The sequence below is a fragment of the Mesoplodon densirostris genome, chromosome 3 (assembly GCF_025265405.1).
Source record: "Mesoplodon densirostris isolate mMesDen1 chromosome 3, mMesDen1 primary haplotype, whole genome shotgun sequence".
NCBI classification, from domain to species: domain Eukaryota; kingdom Metazoa; phylum Chordata; class Mammalia; order Artiodactyla; family Ziphiidae; genus Mesoplodon; species Mesoplodon densirostris.
The window spans coordinates 93,793,602-93,816,130 of NC_082663.1; the positions used below are offsets into that span (position 1 = coordinate 93,793,602).

General features: G+C 36.1%; 1 protein-coding gene across 12 annotated transcripts in view; it reads right to left on the reverse strand.

The window, feature by feature from the left end:
• APC (APC regulator of WNT signaling pathway) overlaps positions 1-22,529 on the reverse strand; it is a 139,287-nt gene that overhangs the window by 74,781 nt on the left and 41,977 nt on the right. For 6 of the 12 annotated variants that reach the window (XM_060093256.1, XM_060093254.1, XM_060093251.1 and 3 more), the window contains 2 exons: positions 15,330-15,482; positions 5,548-5,632 (listed from right to left, as the gene is read on the reverse strand). In XM_060093256.1, coding sequence (XP_059949239.1) covers positions 5,548-5,632; positions 15,330-15,464 — 220 coding nt within the window. In that variant the 5' untranslated portion in view covers positions 15,465-15,482. Of the gene's footprint in view, positions 1-5,547; positions 5,633-15,329; positions 15,483-22,529 lie in introns of those variants that run through there. The other 6 variants (XM_060093250.1, XM_060093246.1, XM_060093255.1 and 3 more) reach the window with 3 other exon arrangements.

Genomic DNA, 22,529 nt, shown 5'->3' on the forward strand with positions numbered 1-22,529 from the left:
TATGTATATCTTCTTTGGAGAAATGTCTATTTAGGTCTTCTGCCCATTTGTGGATTGGATTGTTTGTTTTTTTGATATTGAGCTGCATGTGCTGCTGGTAAATCTTGGAGATTAATCCTTTGTCAGTTGCTTCATTTGCAAATATTTTCTCCCATTCTAAGGGTTGTCTTTTGGTCTTGTTTATGCTTTCCTTCGCTGTGCAAAAGCTTTGAAGTTTCATTAGGTCCCATTTGTTTATTTTTGGTTTTATTTCCATTACTCTAGGAGGTGGGTCAAAAAGGATCTTGCTGTGATTTATGTCATAGAGGGTTCTGCCTATGTTTTCCTCTAAGAGTTTGATAGTGTCTGGCCTTAATTTAGGTCTCTAATCCATTTTGAGTTTATTTTTGTGTATGGTGTTAGGGAGTGTTCTAATTTCATACTTTTACATGTACCTGTCCAGTTTCCCCAGCACCACTTATTGAAGAGGCTGTCTTTTCTCCACTGTATATTCTTGCCTCCTTTATCAAAGATACGGTGACCATATGTGCATGGGTTTAACTCTGGGCTTTCTATCCTTTCCCATTGATCTATATTTCTGTTTTTGTGCCAGGACCATACCGTCTTGATTACTGTAGCTTTGTAGTATAGTCTGAAGTCAGGGAACCAGATTCCTCCAGCTCCGTTTTTCTTTCTCAAGATTGCTTTGGCATTTTGGGGTCTTTTGTGTTTCCATAGACATTGTGAAATTTTTAGTTCTAGTTCTGTGAAAAATGCCAGTGGTAGTTTGATAGGGATTGCACTGAATCTGTAGATTGCTGTGGGTAGTATACTCATTTTCACAATGTTGATTATTCCAATCCAAGAACATGGTATATCTCTCCATCTCTTTGTATCATCTTTAATTTCTTTCATCAGTGTCTTATAATTTTCTGCATACAGGTCTTTTGTCTCCTTAGGTAGGTTTATTCCTAGATATTTTATTCTTTTTGTTGCAGTGGTAAATGGGAGTGTTTTCTTAATTTCACTTTCAGATTTTTCATCATTAGTGTATAGGAATGCAAGAGATTTCTGTGCATTAATTTTGTATCCCGCTACTTTAACAAAATTCATTGATTAGCTCTAGTAGTTTTCTGGTAGCATCTTTAGGATTCTCTATGTATAGTATCATGTCATCTGCAAACAGCGACAGCTTTACTTCTTCTTTTCTGATTTGGATTCCTTTTATTTCTTTTTCTTCTCTGACTGCTGTGGCCAAAACTTTCAAAACTATGTTGAATAATAGTGGTGAGAGTGGGCAACCTTGTCTTGTTCCTGATCTTAGTGGAAATGGTTTCAGTTTCTCACCACTGAGAACAATGTTGGCTGTGGGTTTGTCATATATGGCCTTTATTATGTTGAGGTAAGTTCCCTTTATGCCTACTTTCTGGAGGGTTTTCATCATAAATGGGTGTTAAATTTTGTTGAAAGCTTTCTCTGCATCTATTGAGATGATATGGTTTTCTCCTTCAATTTGTTAATATGGTGTATCACACTGATTGATTTGCATATATTGAAGAATCCTTTCATTCCTGAGATAAACCCCACTTGATCATGGTGTATGATCCTTTTAATAGGCTGTTGGATTCTGTTTGCTAGTATTTTGTTGAGGATTTTTGCATCTATGTTCATCAGTGATACTGGCCTGTAGTTTTGCTTCTTTGTGACATCTTTGTCTGGTTTTGGTATCAGGGTGATGGTGGCCTCATAGAATGTGTTTGGGAGTGTTCCTCCATCTGCTATATTTTGGAAGAGTTTGAGAAGGATAGGTGTTAGCTCTTCTCTAAATGTTTGATAGAATTTGCCTGTGAAGCCATCTGGTCCTGGGCTTTTGTTTGTTGGAAGATTTTTAATCACCGTTTGAATTTCAGTGCTTGTGATTGTTCTGTTCATATTTTCTATTTCTTCCTGGTTCAGTCTTGGAAGGTTGTGCATTTCTAAGAATGTGTCCATTTCTTCCAGGATGTCCATTTTATTGGCATGTAGTTGCTTGCCGTAATCTCTCATGATCCTTTGTTTCTGCAGGGTCAGTTGTTACTTCTCCTTTTTCATTTCTAATTCTATTGATTTGAGTCTTCTCTCTTTTTTTCTTGATGAGTCTGGCTAATGGTTTATCAATTTTGTTTATCTTCTCAAAGAACCAGCTTTTAGTTTTATTGATCTTTGTTACCGTTTCCTTCTTTTCCTTTTCATTTATTTCTGATCTGATCTTTATGATTTCTTTCCTTCTGCTAACTTTGGGGTTTTTTTGTTCTTCTTTTTCTAATTGCTTTAGGTGTAAGGTTAGGTTGTTTATTTGAGATGTTTCTTGTTTCTTAAGGTAGGATTGTATTGCTATAAACTTCCCTCTTAGAACTGCTTTTGCTGCATCCCATAGCTTTGGGGACATCATGTTTTCATTGTCATTTGTTTCTAGGTATTTTTTGATTTCCTTTTTGATTTCTTCAGTGATCTCTTGGTTATTCGGTAGTGTATTGTTTAGCTTCCATGTGTTTGAATTTTTTACAGAATTTTTCCTGTAATTGATATCTAGTCTCATAGCATTGTGGTCGGAAAAGATACTTGATACGAGTTCAATTTTCTTAAATTTACCAAGGCTTGATTTGTGACCCAAGGTATGATCTATCCTGGAGAATGTTCCGTGAGCACTTGAGAAGAAAGTGTATTCTGTTGTTTTTGGATGGAATGTCCTATAAATAACAATTAAGTCCATCTTGTTTAATGTGTCATTTAAAGCTTGTGCTTCCTTATTTATTTTCATTTTGGATGATCTGTGCATTGGTGAAAGTGGGGTGTTAAAGTCCCCTACTATGATTGTGTTACTGTCGATTTCCTCTTTTATGGCTGTCAGTATTTGCCTTATGTATTGAGGTGCTCCTATGTTGGGTGCATAAATATTTACAATTGTTATATCTTCTTCTTGGATTGACCCCTTGATCATTATGTAGTGTCCTTCTTTGTCTCTTGTAATAAATAGTCTTTGTTTTAAACTCTATTTTATCTGATATGAGAATTGCTACTCCAGCTTTCTTTTGATTTCCATTTGCATGGAATATCTTTTTCCATCCCCTCACTTTCAGTCTGTATGTGTCCCTAGGTCTGAAGTGGGTCTCTTGTAGACAGCATATATATGGGTCTTGTTTTTGTATGCATTCAGCCAGTCTGTGTCTTTTGCTTGGAGCATTTAATCCATTTACATTTAAGGTAATTATCAATATGTATGTTCCTATTACCATTTTCTTAATTGTTTTGGGTTTGTTATTGTAGGTCTTTTCCTTCTGTTGTGTTTCTTGCCTAGAGAAGTTCCTTTAGCATTTGTTGTAAAGCTGCTTTGGTGGTGAATTCTCTTAGCTTTTGCTTGTCTGTAAAGGTTTTCATTTCTCTGTTGAATCTGAATGAGATCCTTGCTGGGTAGAGTAATCTTGGTTGTAGGTTTTTCCCTTTCATCACTTTAAATATGTCCTGCCACTCCCTTCTGGCTTGCAGAGTTTCTGATGAAAGATCAGCTGTTGACCTTATGGGGATTCCCTTGTATGTTATTTGTTTCTTTTCCCTTCCTGCTTTTAATATTTTTTCTTTGTCTTTAATTTCTGATAGTTTGATTAATATGTGTCTTCGCGTGTTTCTCCTTGTATTTATCCTGTATGGGACTCTCTGTGCCTCCTGGACTTGATTAACTATTTCCTTTCCCATATTAGGGAAGTTTTCAACTATAATCTCTTCAAATATTTTCTCAGTCCCTTTCTTTTTCTCTTCTTCTTCTGGGACCCCTATAATTCAAATGTTGGTGTGTTTAATGTTATCCCAGAGGTCTCTGAGACTGTCCTCAATTCTTTTCTTTCTTTTTTCTTTATTCTGCTCTGCAGTAGTTATTTCCACTATTTTATCTTCCAGGTCACTTATCCGTTCTTCTGCCTCAATTATTCTGCTATTGATCCCTTCTAGAGAATTTTTAATTTCATTTTTTGTGTTGTTCATCACTGTTTGTTTGCTCTTTAGTTCTTCTAGGTCCTTGTTAAACGTTTCTTGTATTTTCTCCATTCTATTTCCAAGATTTTGGATCATATTTACTATCGTTATTCTGAATTCTTTTTCAGGTAGACTGCCTATTTCCTCTCCATTTGTTAGGTCTGGTAGGTTTTTGCCTTGCTCCTTCATCTGCTGTGTATTTCTCTGTCTTCTCATTTTGCTTAACTTACTGTGTTTGGGGTCTCCTTTTTGTAGGCTGCAGGTTCGTAGTTCCTGTTGTTTTTGGTGTCTGCCCCCAGTGGCTAAGGTTGGTTCAATGGGTTGTGTAGGCTTCCTGGTGGAGGGGACTAGTGCCTGTGTTCTGGTGGATGAGGCTGGATCTTGTCTTTCCAGTGGGCAGGTCCACGTCTGGTGGTGTGTTTTGGGGTGTCTGTGGCCTTATTATGATTTTAGGCAGTTTCTCTGCTAATGGGTCAGGTTGTGTTCCTGTCTTGCTAGTTGTTTGGTATAGGATGTCCAGCACTGTAGCTTGCTGGTCATTGAGTGGAGCTGGGTCTTGGCGTTGAGATGGAGATCTCTGGGAGATTTTTGCCGTTTGATATTATGTGGAGCTGGGAGGTCTTTTGTGGACCAATGTCCTGAACTTAGCTCTCCCACCTCAGAGGCACAGCCCTGACGCTTGGTTGGAGCACCTAGAGCCTGTAACCCACACAGCTGGTCACATAGAAATCCACGGGTCAGTGAGGACAGATGAAACTTGAGGCTGGTTTCAACTCACACTTGAACTCCAGAGATAACTTGTCATGTAAACTCAGCCCCCGCGGAGAAAACTTTACACACAGCACAGTGAGCCACCCCACGACTCCCTCCTCGGCACTGCCCGGCGCTTCTGTCTTTTAAAAATGAAATATTTGGTTCATGTTTTAGCCCTCTGATTTTAAGCCATTTTATAATATAATTGAAAATACATTATAGATATTACATAAAGCCTGTAGGAGTACTAAATTATGGCAGTTATTGAGCAGCAAATTTATATAGGAAACAGCAGAAATACTTATCACAAATGCTGATACTCAGAGAAATTCACTGACTCCTGGTTCTATAAGAGAAACAGTCCCACGAAAAATCAGGCCATATGTATATGAAGATAAAGCCCTTCTATCCTGGACGGAACAAAGAAGGTCACTGACTCCTTCAAATGAAGCAATGGGCCCAGTCTGTGGCATACAGCTTATTAAAGGCCTATTTAGTGACTAGCAGAATAGCAATGAGTTTTAGAAAGAGCTGAAAATTATCAAGGAAGTAATCTAAAATAGTTTATTTAAAGCCAAGAAAACCCAATACCAACATTCTAATCAAGAGAAGCTGTACTTGGGTATATACACCTAAAGCTGACAACTGGAGCTTAAAAAAATTACTTCAAAACACTTTAAAAAAATCTACCTTTGATATATGTATATGTATAGCTGATTCACTTTGTTATAAAGCAGAAACGAACACACCATTGTAAAGCAAGTATACTCCAATAAAGATGTTAAAAAAATAAATTAAAAAATCTACCTTTGAGACGCTCTAATAAATCAATCTGTCCAGACGAAGCCATAGCTTCATCTTCAATACTTCCTTGTAGTTGTTTAAGTACTTCCTGTAAAAAAGAACACAATATATTAACATGACAAAATTCTAAGTAATTTTTTTAATAACATCAACTTTATTTTTTAAATTAAAAAAAAATTTTGGCTGCATTGGGTCTTCGTTGCTGCGTGTGGGCTTCTCATTGCGGTGGCTTCTCTTGTTGCAGAGACGGGCTCTAGGCACGCTGGCTCAGTAGTTGTGACATGCGGGCTCAGTAGTTGTGGCTCGTGGGCTCTAGAGCACAGGCTCAGTAGTTGTGGCTCACGGGCTTAGTTGCTCAGTGGCATGTGGGATCTTCCTGGACCAGAGATCGAACCCATGTCCCCTGCATTGGCAGGCAGATTCTTAACTACTGTGCCACCAGGGAAGTACCCTAAATAACTTTTTGAAGACATGCTTCTAAGTTTCTTGGCATTTAGGTCTGCTCAGGGAACAAAGTTATTTCAGATCTATCTGAAAATGTATCATAAATTGTAAAGTACTCTACATATATTACCTATTATTAATTATGAAAAATAAATTATAGCCCAACAACAGTGATATTTTGTGATAATGTTGATTATGGGTAGTCTCCATGCAATATATTATATATATAGTTAAGATATATTATCTGTAACTTCTGAAATAATATAGCAAAGCGGATCATTCTCACCTTTCAGACAGATCAACTGAGACTCAAAGACTTGCCTGAGGCACAAAAGCTAGTTATGTGTTTAAAATCCATGTCTCTTAAGCTTATACCAACATGGCCATGAAAAACACCAGATTAACACAGTATGCTGTTTTATTTAACACCCCAATAAACAGCAAGCCTTTATATACTACATTTATATACATTCTACTAGTACACTGATTTATAATCAGCAGATAGACTGTATGCTCATTGTCTCCTGACTTTTGATCCATTATTTCCTTTCCCATCTAAATCCTTCTCTTGATAAATTTTTGTCAAAGAAGGTTGGGAATTTTCATCTTCTACTAGTTTTTCTATAATTTATATACATTTACATTTATATATTCTGAGGCATCCCATTCTAGTTCACAGCAAAATCTTTTGTTGGCCAACTAGGTTTCCAAATGCAAAACAGTGTATTTGAACATTTACAATCTTATAGCTATGGGCAATGTTCCTCTATATGAAAAATGATCCATAAATAAATTGAAAAGGAAATCTGTCAAAAAGTGAGTAAATGTAGCAAAGACGTCACTGGTTTACCTTGACAGTGACATTATAAGCATTAAGAAAAGAATCCCTATGTTAACAACAAGAAATAGCCTGTGACCTTAAGATCTGACCTTCAAATAATAGACCATGTTGGAGGTTAAAAGGCTTAGATAAGTAGACGTGGGAACATGGAGGTGACTGATATTCACGTTCAGAAATTATGTCAGAGTGTATCACAACTGTGGGATAGGAAATAAATTTGCACATGGATGCCTTTCTCGAATGAATGTAGATTACTCTAAAACATTTAGTATAAACATTAGGACACCATCTCTTCCATAAAGTTTGAGATTACCACTGTAGGCTACCTGCAGTGTTTAGGATCCCAATTCTCCTTCCATCCACTGCTGCTTGTAGTCTTTCAATGATCCTTTAATCTTACCCCTATTTCTTATAATCCCCAGTCTCACAATTCAACAACTGCCTTTCTCAAATAACTTCCAATTATATGTCTAATTCTAACCTCACTTTCAAATTTCAGACTCACTTTCTCAGTATGACTGATAGATGCTTTACATCCAGTGCATCTGGATGATATGCACTGCATATGTAAATGTCCGAACTATCATTTTGTGCCACTAAAACCTGTTCTTCACCTTGTGTTCCTTCAGTTAAGTGGCAGTAGCCTTCTTTTGTACCTCCAGGCTCAAATCCTCAGCATCCCTTCCTTCATCTTCCCAATCAGTTATCAAATTCTGTATTCTAGCTCTATTATCTCTCTTATAGCCATCTCTTTTCTATTCTTACTGTCACTATCCTGGTTATTAACCTCAAAACTACTAAAATGAACTCCTAAATGGTCCTACCTTGCACAGAACTATCAGAGTAAGCCTTTTAAAACACAGCTCTGATCAGGTCTCTCTTTATACAAGATTATTCTCCAAAGCCTATCATCAAGAGTTAACAGTGGTATTCTATGGAAGTTAGAATTGCAAGCAATTTTTTTTGCTTGTTTTTGGTTTCCTAATTTTAAAACAACAGGTATTACAAAAAAATATTGTTTTTAGAAAAGGTACAAGTACTTAAGAGTTCAAAAACAACAAGAAAAAGAAATCCTTGGCATCTCATAGGACATATACCTAATTTTTCAAAACTAATGGCACATTAACAGTTTTTAAAAAACATGTTAAAAAATAATAAAGAAAAATTAAAATAACACCAACAATAGAAATTAAAAGGCTATGTAAACCTGCATGTCCAACAATAAAGGATTAAATAAATGTATGGCATTAGCCATACAATGGAATATTATAGAACTATGGAAATATTATAAAATATTTAATGACATGAAAACATGACTATATTAAATTAAAAAGCATGCTTCAAAATATGATCCCGGGCCTCCCTGGTGGCGCAATGGTTGAGAGTCCGCCTGCCGATGCAGGGGACATGGGTTCGTGCCCCGGTCCGGGAAGATCCCACATGCTGCGGAGCAGCTGGGCCCGTGAGCCATGACCACTGGGCCTGCACGTCCGGAGCCTGTGCTCCACAACGGGAGAGGCCACAACAGTGAGAGGCCCATGTACTGCAAAAAAAAAAAAAAAAAAAAAAGATCCCATTAAATGCATGCCTGCATAAAATGCACAGAGAGAAAAATATACACATTATCAAAGGTTACTGCTGGTATTAAAAACTTTTTTTTTTTTTTTTTTGCGGTACGCGGGCCTCTCACTGTTGTGGCCTCTCCCGTTGCGGAGCACAGGCTCCGGATGTGCAGGCTCAGCGGCCATGGCTCACGGGCCCAGCCGCTCCACGGCATGTGGGATCTTCCCGGACTGGGGCATGAACCCGCGTCCCCTGCATCAGCTGGCAGACTCTCAACCACTGCGCCACCAGGGAAGCCCTAAAAACATTTTTTAAATGGGTGATTTTGATATCTCTTTTCGTTTGCCCATATTTCCTAATTTTTAAAAATAGTAAATACGCACAGCTTGTAATATGCTTTTTTAAGTTTCTGTGCATGTGGTTAGAAGTCTGTTGATAAAAGCTCTAACCACAAAAGTAAATAAAACTATTGAAATTTAAGGTTTAAAAAAATTTTTTTAAGACTTTCAAAGCAGCCACCTTGGAAGCTACTCATTCCAATATGTTCCATTAAACATTTTTTGTACATTCTGAGTTATGAACCTCACCAAAAAAAAGAAAAAAAAAGCACACATTATTATTAATTCATAGTCAGATCCAGTTACCTTGCCTCAAGACGACATCATCCAGCATGACTACATTACTCACTACTTTGTTGTGAATAGTTTATGGCTATTTCATGATAAAAATTAGCCCTAAATTTTTTTCTGCTTTACTGAGATACAACATACATATGAAAAGTACACCAATATTAAGTTTCTGATGTAATCTAAGTATCCATCACTACCCAGGGAAGACACAGAACATTTCCAGTATCTCAGAAGGTTCCCTTTTGCCCCTTACCAATCAATATTCACTCTCCAGAGGTACCCAGTATTCTGATTTCTGTATCTATTAGTTGGCATGCTTGTGAACTGCATATAAATGCAATCATACAGTATACAGTCTTTTGTGTCTCTCACATTTTTTGCTCACCAAAATTTCTATGAGATTTATTCATGCTGTTGCAGGTATCAGCTATTTTTTTTAATGCTATGTAGTTATCCACTGTATGAATGCACCTCAACTGATTTATCCTTTATTCTCCCTCTTGATGGACATTTGGGTTGTTGCCAGTTTGGAGGCTACTATGAAGAATGCTACTATGAACATTTTTGCACATATCTTCAGGTGGACACATGCACTCACTTCTCTTGAGTATATATCTGGAAGTTTAAACGCTGAGTCATAGGGTTTAACTTTAAAAGAAACTGCTGAAAGGTATTCCAAAGATGATGTGCCATTTTATACTCCTACCAGCAATGTATAAGCATCTTGATGTTCCACATTTGGCATGATCAGTCTTAAACTTTAGTGATTTGAGTAGGAATGAAATGATATTTGCACTTCCCTGAGGATAAAGGATCCCTTTACATGTGCTTACTGACCATTTACCTTCCTTTTTGAATTGTCTTTTCAAGTTTTGGCCCAGATTTTAAAAACTGGACTTTTAAAATTGTTGGTTTGTAAAAATTCTTTGTATATTCTGAACCAAGTCCTTTATCAGATATACATACTGCAAATATTTTCTTCCAGTCTATGCCTTGCCTTTTCATTTTCTTAATGAAGTCTTTTGAAAAGACTTTAAGTTTTAAATTAGATGACATTCATTTTATACCTTTTTTTCTTTTATGTTTAGAGCTTTATGTGCACTAAGAAATTTTGCCTTCATGAAGGTCAAAGTGATATTATCCTATATTTTCTTCCAGAAACATAATGGAGTCTTTTGATGAACAAAAGCTGTCAGTTTTAATGATGTCCAACTGATAAATTTTTAGTATTTTGGCATTCTATTTAAGAAATCTTTGCCTACTCTAAGGAGATGAAGCTATTCCCTAAGTTTTCTCCAGAAAGAAACTGTTCTGTCTTCACATTTACATTTTTTGCATATGATTTACTTGAATTACTTTTTTGCATATGATTTGAGGTAGAGCTCTTGGTTCTTTTTTGTTTTTTTTCCCTTCATACAGATATTTAATTGCCTCTGCACCATTTATTGAAAAGAACAGCCTTTCGCCACTGATCTGCAGGGATGCCTGGATCATAAATCAGGTGACCATATATATGTAGGTATTTTTCTCAACTCCAATGCTGTTAGTCTACCAATCTACTCTAATTACCACATTGTCTTAATAACTTTACAATAGCTTTACATTAATTCTCAGCCACTACATCTTTAAATATTACTTTTGCTCCTTTCTCTTTCCCTGCCCCTTCTAAGACTTTAATTATATTTGCCTTTACCTATTTGCCTGTGTCCCTCATAACTCTTACATACTCTTTTTGTTTTCCATTTTTTCTTCCTCTTCTGTGCTTCAGTTGGATATTTTTCTATTGACCTTTCTACATGTTCACTAATTCTATCTTATCACTAGTTCATTAATCCTGTGTTTAACCTGTGGTCAAGCCCATCCAATAAGTTAATGTCAAAAATATTTCAGTTATAGAATATCTATATGATTCTTCTTAATTACAGATTCCAATTCTCTGTCAAGATTTTCTGATTTTTCATCCATTTAATCCAACCTTTTCTTTTTTTTCAAAACATTTAAATTATGTTAAAATCTTTGACTACTAATTACAACACATGGATCATCTGGGGATTTGCTTCTATTTTCTATTTGTTCTTTTGATTATCAGTCATTTTCCTATTTCTTTGCATTTCTTGTAACTTTTAACTGCGTGCTAGTCATTATGTATACAAGAACAATAAAGACTTCAGATCAGATTTTGCCTCAAAGAGTTTGCCCTTTCCACCATTGGGGTCTGATTTCCTTCATCCAATAACTGAAAATAGGCTGCAGTTGCAGTTTAAGTGAACTTCATATCTGATTTGGTTTGCCAAGTTCCTTGAATGTCTCTCTCCTCTACACTTAGACTGAGGAGACCTGTTGTATGAGTATTCCTCTAGCAGGACATGGCCTCCTAACATCCTGCCTCCATAGTCCATCCCCAGCATCCTTCCCCACAGCAAAACTCAGCCAATGCCCCATGCATTTGGAGAAAATTTGGGAAAACTAGCCATAAATTTGGAGCTCCTCTAAATATCAATACTTCACATCTGCCCACATGTTTGCCAAGACCTCCAACAGTTTCTTTTCTCCAGTAGAGGTCCTGTGCCAGTGATGAGTTATCAGTCTGTCCCTAGAAATAGGAAATACCCCTGGGGAAGAAAATTACCAGTGATCTCAGCTCATCTAGAAAGGGGTCTTTCCTCTTAGGAATTTTAGTTAATACAGTCCTTCATGATTTCACAGTTCTCCAATGTCTTTAAAAGTACAATTTTTATTTTTTATCCAGTGTTTTCTAGTTGCTGCAGTAGTACTGAATGATTGCCTGGGGCTGCATGCTGCATACAACCTAAAAGAAGTCCTCAATTTCAGAGAGTTTTTAAGAGAAAATGCAACACAACTGCAAAGCGATTCCAAATAAAATATTTCAAAAAATGTTTTGAGAAATGACAGCTTTTTAAATTAATATGTAAAATTTAAAGGAGAGAATATTCATTTGTATTTATAAATTCTGGAAGTTTGGTTTTAAAAAATTACTTAGTTACATTACATAATCACATTATTTTACAAAACATTTTAAGATTTTAAAAACATCAGAGACTTAATTATTAGAGACAAAATATGCTGTGGTCATATCAGTAAATAGGAAATATTTATCAATGAGCAACTGTGTCATTTCAAGGGGGTTTCTGCTTGACCCACTTCTGTTTTTCTCAATATATCATAGTTATTTATTCTTTCCATTACCAGATAAAAGTATACTTGGTAATTAAATCTTCAAAATAAATTATGAAATGTGCCAATTTGAATTTCTACTTCTCATTTTTTCTTATACTCTGAAAATAAAAGATGCTTTCCATGTATGGTTTTATAGTTTACAGAGCAAGTTATAAATATTTCATTTTGCTAAAATACAAAAAAGATAAAAATGGTTGATTAATATTTTACCCAAAGATATTTTTTCTATACCATGCCATATATCAGTTTAAATGCTTCACAACTCACCATATTTACCTTGTTGCTATGCTCACCATTTTAAAGTAAATCACGTTCATTTCTAGCCCTGGAGTAAAAAATATAGTACATAATTTCTCTTAAGTTTAGCTGCAATTGCTGCATTTATCTGATCTAAATCCCACAAAATCTGTATTTTATTTTAATTACAGAAATGTCAAGTATATACATAAATGTAGAGAACAATATAACAAACTCCTATGTATCCTCACGTCTTACTTCAGTAACTATCAACTCATGTGCTTCTTTCACCTATACCCATAACCATTTTCTCCATTCCCCCACAACCCAAATTTATCTGAAAAACAAATCTCACACTGTTTCTTCTGTAAAAAAATTCGATATGTATATTTACACAGGGATTCTTTCTAAGCACAACCACAATGCCATCATTATACCTAAAAAATAAGCATTTCCTTAATATTCTCAAATATACAGTGTTCACATTTCCCTAACTGTTGTACACATATTTCCTGACACACACACACAAAATATTTTTATAGTTTCAATGACATGTAATCAATAGCAAAGCAGTATTCTCTTTTGCCACTAGATGGTACTACTGCATAAACTTCAGAAATCCTGAGCTATCTAGTTGGAGGAGACACAACTTGCCTTCCATAGGGTAAATATGTTAATGATCAGGAAACATACTTCAAGATCATATGATGTATTCCAAAGTCTAATAAGTGATTTTTTGAGAAATAACCATTGTTTTGGATTAACTTTAATCCAATGTAGGAAGTGCCAATGTTTCCAAGTGTCTTTTCACAAATCGATATTCTAGACAAAATAAACAGGTCATGGTTCCTATTCTTTAACATCATAAAGCCTCTTAAAAGGAGAGATACATAAATAACTTCAGTACAAGGGCATAACTGCTATGATAACATACACCCAATCCTGAAGAGATATGTGGATGGCTTAGCAAGGATGTCTGTAAAAGCACTTGCTGAGTAATAATCAATTCACAGTTGAAATCAGACAATATTAGTATTTAATTAGTATTTAATATTAAATAGTAATATTCATGATGTATATTATACCACATGGCTAAGAGGTCACCCTGATATTCCACTGTAGAAATTTAAGGGTCTGACTTGTATTGTTACTCTGAGAGACATTCCATTTCAACATAGAGATGGATCTAAAGATAGGTTAAAATGTTTCCCAAAAATGAATTTTGAATTTGCTCAAGTAGTTTAAAAAAAAAAAAAACAACAACTTTTAAAAGGGACCTCAGAATTCTGCACCACAAAAGAGACATTGAGATAGGCATGCCAGGAAGAATTCCCTACTAAGTATACTTCTGAAGTAGACGAAAGAGTAGTCCTGCTGAGAATTTTAAGTTTTTTATCTTTAAACTTTTAAAACCACATGCCATGTACAATACTTTTAGATATTTTATGTTGATCTGTGTTAAAATACCAGACTATTCTCTTTTAACCTAGTAGGTAATTGAGTCAGCTGTTTTTAAGGTCACCCAAACTCTGTGGTGAGACAAAATGTTTCTTTATAGTCTACTTAATCTCCAAAAGGACTTGAGGTAGGTATCTTGGAGATCTGTCAATTGCTATTGCCATAGAAATAGGCAATTAGAGTGGAAAAGATTTATAGATACATAGGGAGGGAGGGAGGGAGGGAGGGAGGGAGAGAAAGAAAGAGAAAGAGAGAAAGAGAGAGAGAAAGAAAGAGAGAAAGAAAGAAAGAAAGGAAGGAAGAAAGGAAGAAAAGAAAGAAAAAGAAAGAAAGAGAAAGAAAGAAAAGCTCATATGAGTAAAAGGCTGAACTGTTATGATAATGAATACAAAAGTAAAAGAGGAGCAAAAATAGTTCAGTGATATACAGAAGCTTGAAGAATAAGGGAGACCTCAGAATGCATGGAAAAAGAACTAGACGAGACTAGGAAATGAATAAGGAATAAGAGTAGTGAGCAGACAGGAAGAAAGGGTCAGAAACCCAGATGTTAAAATAGCCAAGGCACAGAAACAACACGTAGCAGCAAGAATTTTTTAAAAGAGAAGGAGGTAACAGTTTTGTTGAATCTCCAATTCCATAAAGTTATTAAATTCAGTGAAAGGAGAATCTACCTAAGTAGCTGGAAATTAAAACAAAGTTTTAACCTTAATTATTTTGAAATTAGAACATATTTTCCCCAGTGCAGACTTAATATTTTATAACTTTTCGTGGAGGTTGTCACAGCTTTTCAATGTTTGGGAAACCAATTTCAGGGCGTGAAGGTGTCATGGAAATCATCTATGCTAGTGCAATGACTGTATTTTCCAAATAAGGCAACTTAATTCTAGAAGGGTACCCTAGAGCATGTAGTTTAGCTTATGGCAAAACCAGGAACAGGACCAGGTACTGACTTTCAGTTCAGGACTCTTCCCACTAGGGCACCCTGATTTTCTTGATCATCTATCATTGCAGCACTTAAGTGAAGACAAGATCTGAGAGAGTTGGGGATGATGGCAATATTTAATACTTGAGATATATTCTAAGGTTGTGAGGCTAGTTTCTATGAATTACACAGAACACCCAGCCTCACTATAGTGACAGTTAAGTTGGCCTTTTATTTTTAAGCTTAAAAATAACTAAGAACTAACTAATGAGTCACTGGGGTTTTACAATCATTTTCTTTATGTGATTTTCTGGATGAATTCAAAACATTTTGTTTAAAAATATAAATGTTAACTTTTGCAAGAAAGAGTTTACATATTACTGCTTAACTTACAAAACACTTTTAAGTAAGTGAAGTGTCTAATCCCAAGTTTACAGAAAGGAGTACTGAATAAAAATGGATAAACTACAATTAAAAGTCACAGTCTTGATACCTTCATATTAGATGCCTCAGTTTCCAGTTTTGTAAGATGATTGGAATTATCTTCTAGCTCTTGTCGAAGATTTGAGTTCTCCATCTTCAGTGCCTCAACTTGCTTTAACAACTGATCATATGAAGCTGCAGCCATCCTTGGCTACCCTTGGACCTATAAGGTTAAAAAGGATTTTGAAATTCACTACTAAAAATATAGTGGCTGCTCGTTTACAAAGAAAGGGATAAAGATACAAAACCCTGGAGACACTTAATAAGAAGAATTGTGTTTATGTAGTAGTTTCCATCTCAAAACAATATTGTGCAAGTAGCAGCATCTTTCTAAGAGGATGAAATACTGGGGTCTTTAATTAAAGACAGATAGGACTAAAATAGAAGAGAACTTCAGTAGTGTTTGAAAACATTTGTCTTTTCACAGGTGGATGAGATTTCTATCAGGTTAGAATTTTTTTTTTTTTTTCTTTTTGCGGTATGCGGGCCTCTCACTGTTGTGGCCTCTTCCGTTGCGGAGCACAGGCTCTGGATGCGCAGGCCCAGCGGCCATGGCTCACGGGCCCAGCCGCTCCGCGGCATATGGGATCCTCCCAGACCGGGGCACGAACCCGTATCCCCTGCATCGGCAGGCGGACTCCCAACCACTGCGCCACCAGGGAGGCCCCAGGTTAGAATTTTTTAGAAGGTTTTAAAGATATTTTAAATGGCAAGACTTAGGAAATATAATCATTGATAAGAAATTATTTATATTGGTAATATTAATTTATTTCTGGATTTTGTCCAATAGTCACATGATTTTAAAGCCAGAATGGATTAATGAGATTAGATATTGCATTCTACCACTTTTCAGTTGATAAAAGGTTAGTCTTAAACATTATCCATAGGGAAGTATGAAGTTCCAAGAAGGCCTCATTAAAAAGGCAGTCATTGGGCCTCCCTGGTGGCGCAGTGGTTAAGAGTCCGCCTGCCGATGCAGGGGATACGGGTTCGTGCCCCGGTCTGGGAGGATCCCATATGCCGCGGAGCGGCTGGGCCCGTGAGCCATGGCCGCTGGGCCTGCGCATCCGGAGCCTGTGCTCCGCAACGGGAGAGGCCACAACAGTGAGAGGCCCACATACCGCAAAAAGAAAAAAAAAAAAAGGCAGTCATTAACAAAATGGACACAAGGGATAAGTTTAGATTGAGACTTCAAATCTTTTGGATAGAAAGATGATAATAATTACTAGTATAAATTCTAATACATTCATCCAAAAGGATGAATATAACAGGCCATGCTATGGCATATGCATCTTGGGACCCACTGTGTTCAGACTGAGGCTGAAAGACACTTAAAGAAAACTGATGACTTTAGGAGTAGAGACTGTCAAAGAGAAGTGAAGAAGAGCCTGGCTATTAATTACATGACTATGAAAGAAGAGGGGAGAAAAGAAAGATATAGAAGATAGCCTGGTAATAAGAGGTCCTTGGCCTGAAGAATTAGAGAATGCTAGGAGTTACGTTCAGACTAACCAAGTTTCAAAGACCCAGATTCTCTTTTTAGTTTAATCCCAAACTCACTTATGAATAAATAAAATTCTACCTATATTTAGAAGCTAAAAAGTATAACGAAGTTTGTACTCAAGCAATACTTAAAGATCTGGACATTAAAAAAAATGTTTCTATAATAAAAATCCACTACACAAAATAAGGCAGACAAATTATAACACTGGCTAGTCATGACAATATTGGGGGTTCAGCAACTGGAAGGTCCCTAACAAGGGAAATCAAGGGACTTAGGTCTCATCTGTTCGTGAATGGCTAGAATCAATGATAAACCTGGTGCAACCCACCGTCTCCTGAGGAGGAAACAGAATCCTAGGAGGTGGGGATCACTCACAAAAGTCTTTACTACTGAAAGGAATGATTTGTATTTGGAGATCTGGGTCTTAATTTCAGTCTTGGTCCTGTTTTTACCTTTGCCCCTTCATTGAACCTCATTTTACCATTTGTACAATGGACATTTACTACCTGTTCTAATATAATTTACAGGGATATTGTTAGAATTAAGAAACAAAAGGAGGGTCGAAAAATAAAAGTGCTGTGTAAGTTATATTACGAAAATACACTTGAAAGGTAACTTCCTTAGTAAGACCTACTGTTGATCTATTGTTGTAAGCCCCAGTCCCCCAACCAATGGACAAGAGGTGAAGAATAATTCATCCTCTTGAAAAGGACAGAGATGTCTCAAAAACAAGGGAGAAATTCATAGGTGGGGTCACTTAACTGTTTTACACCATACCTCTAATAAGCAGGTCTGGAAAGAGGTAGCACATTAAAAACCATGTGACAGAAATGGGGATCTGACAGTATTTAATAATGTAAGCCCTAAAATTCTTCATTTCAAATAAAATCCTAACAGGTAATTTTCCACTAAAATAATAAAATAAGAGAAAAGGTAATAACACAGAGAAAGAGCGAAGTACACAGAAGTATGCTAAGACACAGAGGTTATTATAACCTCACACAATCACAAAAAGAACCAGATGGGCAAAATGAACACAAGACTACTAAAAGTGCTCTTCACTGGAAGGAAAAGAATTCAGCCCTTCAGATGGACAATTAAAACATTTAATCATGGGACTTCCCTGGTGGTCCAGTGGTTAAGACTCCACGCTCCCAATGCAGGAGGTCCGGGTTCGATCCCTGGTCAGGGAAATAGATCCGGCATGCTGAAACCGAGGCCCAGCACAGCCAAATAAATAAATAAATATTTAAAAAAAAAATTCGATCACCTTTTTCCCCCCTCCAGAATCAAATCATTTAAGTCATTTCTGCTTTAGAAAGCAGGGTGCTTTCATACAATTTTACAGGAAAAATAAGACGTTTCATGGAGTAATACTTTGCCTTATATCCTTGCAGGATGTTGCAGCCATCCCTAAGTCAAAACTGCTTACTGAAAAATTTAAGAAATCATAAATTTATTTTAGAATGTCTTTTATACAATCACATGAATTTCATACCAAATATATCTTAAATGAAAGTCACTCAGCATCATTAAAAATATCAAAATTTATCACATGAAATGGGGAAAAACTCTGAATCTTTCATGCTACTGAGAATATACAAAGATCTAAATTTGTTTTTCAGTAAGGATACCCAGTAAACAGATCCTCACCCCTTAAGAGTAGGGTAGGGGAGAAGAAAGCAAAAGGACTGTTATTTAGATTTTTATCCAAGTGTTGACCGGAAAACAAATTTACAAGTATCCTAAGAAATTAATGCAAGGAGGCAGAAAAGTTTAGGCAGGCAATTAGAATTAAATCTGAAGGATTCAATTAGAATTAAATCTGAAGGATTCTTTATTATAATTTAAGAAGTTTGGGATCACTTTTTTAAAAATTAGTTAAACTGCTTTTATTGTTTTGTTTTAATGAATTAAAAAAAGATGTATTTGCCAGTACTATTAGATGGTAATGAAAAAAGAGGAAAATACCAATAGAAAGAGAAGAAACCAAAAGAGTCATAAAAGACTACTTTGCTCAATTCTATGTAAATAAATTTGAAAACTAAATGAAATAGAAAATTTACTAGAAAATGTAATTTATCAAAACTAACAACAAAAAGAGATGGAAAATCTAAAATTTACAACAAAAATCACTATTATAAAATCGACATTATTCAACATATTAATAGGTCTACACAGAAGAAAAATATTATCATGCCAAAGGTGATGAAAAGATGCTTTACAAATTCAATTCAGTTTTGTTGAAAATACTCAATATAATAGGACACTTTTTTTATTAACACAATATATAGCAGCCCAAAGCCAGTACCACAGAATATGGAAACACTGGGTATACTATATTGCTAAACTAAGGGAAAGCCCATTTTTACCACTCTTACTCATTGTACCAGTCAACACAATTAAAGAATGAAATTAGGGCTTCCCTGGTGGCGCAGTGGTTGAGAGTCTGCCTGCCGATGCAGGGGACGTGGGTTCGTGCCCCGGTCCGGGAGGATCCCACATGCCGTGGAGTGGCTGGGCCCGTGAGCCATGGCCGCTGGGCCTGTGCGTCCGGAGCCTGTGCTCCGCAACAGGAGAGGCCACAACAGTGAGAGGCCCGCGTACCGCAAAAAAAAAAAAGAATGAAATTAGAAAGGAATACTATTGGCAGATGATATAATTATATACCTAGAATATCCAAAAGAATCAACTAAATATTACCACAACAAGATAGTCTAGTAATTTAGTGTAGTACAAAATATACAGAAATCTTTCCTTTATATGTGCAAAGAGAAACCAGATAGAAGATGAAATGGAAGAAAAGATCTTATTTACAATCAAAAAAACACAGGCAAAAAAAAAACAAACAAAAAAACCAAAAACAAAAAAAACACAGGCATAAACTGAACAAAGAGTCCAAAACATATTATGAGAAAACTATAAAACGCTTCTGAAAGACACAAAGGTACATTTCAACAAATGGAAAGACATACCTTGTTTGTGTACATAAAGATTCAGTATCATAAAGATGTCATTTCTCCCTAAGTTAATTTATAAATTTTACATGATCCCAATATAAATATTATATAAGACTGGTTTTTATTTTGTTTTCTGCAGCTAGAAAACTGAAAAAAACAAACAAGCAAAAAAGGGAAGACATGAAAAGAGAAGAGCAGGAGTACACCTACCACATATTAAATTACTGTACAAAGCCATTATAAGTAAAATAGTATGAAGTTAACTGTACTGTACAGTAAGTTAATTTCTTAGTTCTGATCATTATACTATGGATATGTAAGATGTTAACATTAGGAGAAGCTAAGTGAAGGGTACATGGGAACTCTCTATTATTTTTCCAACTCTTTTGTAAGGCCAAAGTTATTTAAAAATAAAAAGGCTTTAAAAAGCCATAATAGGACTTCCCTGGTGGTGCAGTGGTTAAGAATCTGCCTGCCAATGCAGGGGACATGGGTTCAAGCCCTGGTCCGGGAAGATCCCACATGCCGCGGAGCAACTAAGTCCGTGCGCCACAACTACTAAGCCTGCGCTCTAGAGCCCAAGAGCCACAACTACTGAGCTCGCACGCCACAACTTCTGAAGCCCGTGTGCCACAACTACTGAGTCCACGTGCTGCAGCTACTGAAGCCTGCACGCCTAGAGCCCGTGCTCCACAGCAAGAGAAGCCACCACAATGAGAAACCTGCACACTGCAATGAAGAGTAGCCCTCACTCGCCACAACTAGAGAAAGCCTGTGCACAGCAACGAAGACCCAATTTAGCCAAAAAATAAATAAAATTTAAAAGAAAAAAAAAAGAGCTATGATATTGGCAGATGAATAGATCAACCAAGGGAACACATTTTTTTAAATTCCAGAAGTAAATATATGTAAATTTACTCATAATAAAGGTAGCACATCAAACACACATGAAAAGATGAACTTTAAATAAACGGCAATGGAAACTGGACAGCCATGAGGAAACAGACAAAACTGTACCCTTCCTTATATTACACACCAGGGTAAATTACAAAAGAAACAGGGATTTAAATGTTTAAGAACATTACGTGGCATTTAAATCATGGAAACAGTTCTGTTTTTAACTAAAGATACTTAAATGGAATATACCTGCTTCCAAGGAGGCTATTATGGAGCAAGTGAACATTTTAATTTTAACTGATTAGTTAATGGGTAAGGCACATGGAGGGCCTGTCGGAGCTCTGAAGTGATGATGTCTATTACTAGACTAGGAGTGACAGATCAGGTTCTTAGGTTCCTTTAAACAAATGCGAAAGTTTTTACTTGGTATAAAAGCTTAACTACTTTTAAAGAAATAGGATACATCCATGCAGTGGAATATTACATTGGCATTAAAAAGAATGAGGTTGATGTAAAAACAAACCGAAAAAAGGGGGAGAAAACAAAAAAAGAGTACAGATCACTATGTCTCATACTGTCCATCTTGTTCTAGTAAAAAATAAAAGGATTGTATAAAGATAAAAATGTATTTGAAAGGATATACAAAAGTACAGTCATTGCCTCTGGAAAAAATGGTCTCAGGTCTGCTGAGAAGCAGCTTTCCTTTTCATTGTATATCTTTGTGTAAAGTTTGAAGATCAGAGCAAAAAGTTGTTTTTTCGAAAAGACTGATTATGATTAGAGAGAGAGAAGAGCCCAAACATTTAAAATGAACAAAATTCAAAGGTGGGGGGAACTGACTCAAGAAGAAAAAGAAAATCTTAAAAGTTCTGCAACAACTGAAAAACTGGAGCAGTAGTTAAATATTTCCCTTTTCCTTCTCCTAACACAAAAAATACCAGATTCAAATGGTTTTACAGACACGTTCTACCAAACATTTGAGGAACAAAGTATTCCAACCTTTTCTTTGTTTTTTATAAATTTATTTATTTTTGGCTGTGTTGGGTCTTTGTTGCTGCACGCAGGCTTTCTCTAGTTGCGGCCAGCGGGGGCCACTCTTGGTTGCAGTCCGCGGGCTTCTCATTATGGTGGCTTCTCTTGTTGCAGGGCACGGGCTCTAGGCGCGTGGGCTTCAGTAGTTGTGGCACATGGGCTTAGTTGCTCTGCAGCTTGTGGGATCTTCCCGGACCAGGGCTTGAACCCGTGTGCTGTGCATTGGCAGGCGGATTCTTAACCACTGCACCAGCAGGGAAGTCCCTAAGGTACTAATTTTCTTCTCAATACAGCTTTAGCCATGTTTCATAGGTTTTAGTATAAAATGCTTCCGTCTCTATTTCTTGAAAATTCATAATTTTAATATTGATTTCTTCTATGACTCAGGGATACTTAAAAGATTCTTCTCAATTATTAGGTGTGTAAGATGACTTGTGAGTCATCTTTTTATTGCCATTGATTTACTGTTTATTAGATTGATTGGAGATTGTTGCCTACAAATGCTACCATTTTGAATTTTTTAAGGTTTGCCTTGTAGTCAGGAACATGACTAATTTTCATAAATATCTCACTGAAATTTAAAAAAAAGAAAAAGTGTACAAAGTTCTCCAAGTTATATACCTATTTACTGACTGTAGCATATTATTTAAATCCTCTGCATATCTGTTAATTTTTGTACTTGATAGGTGAAATTTAGAAAGCCTACTATTTATTGCATATTTACAATATGTCATGTAATACAATAAGTACCATATATTAATATATATGTAATTTAATCTTCACAACTGTGAGGTAGGTATCACTTCCCATTTTAGAG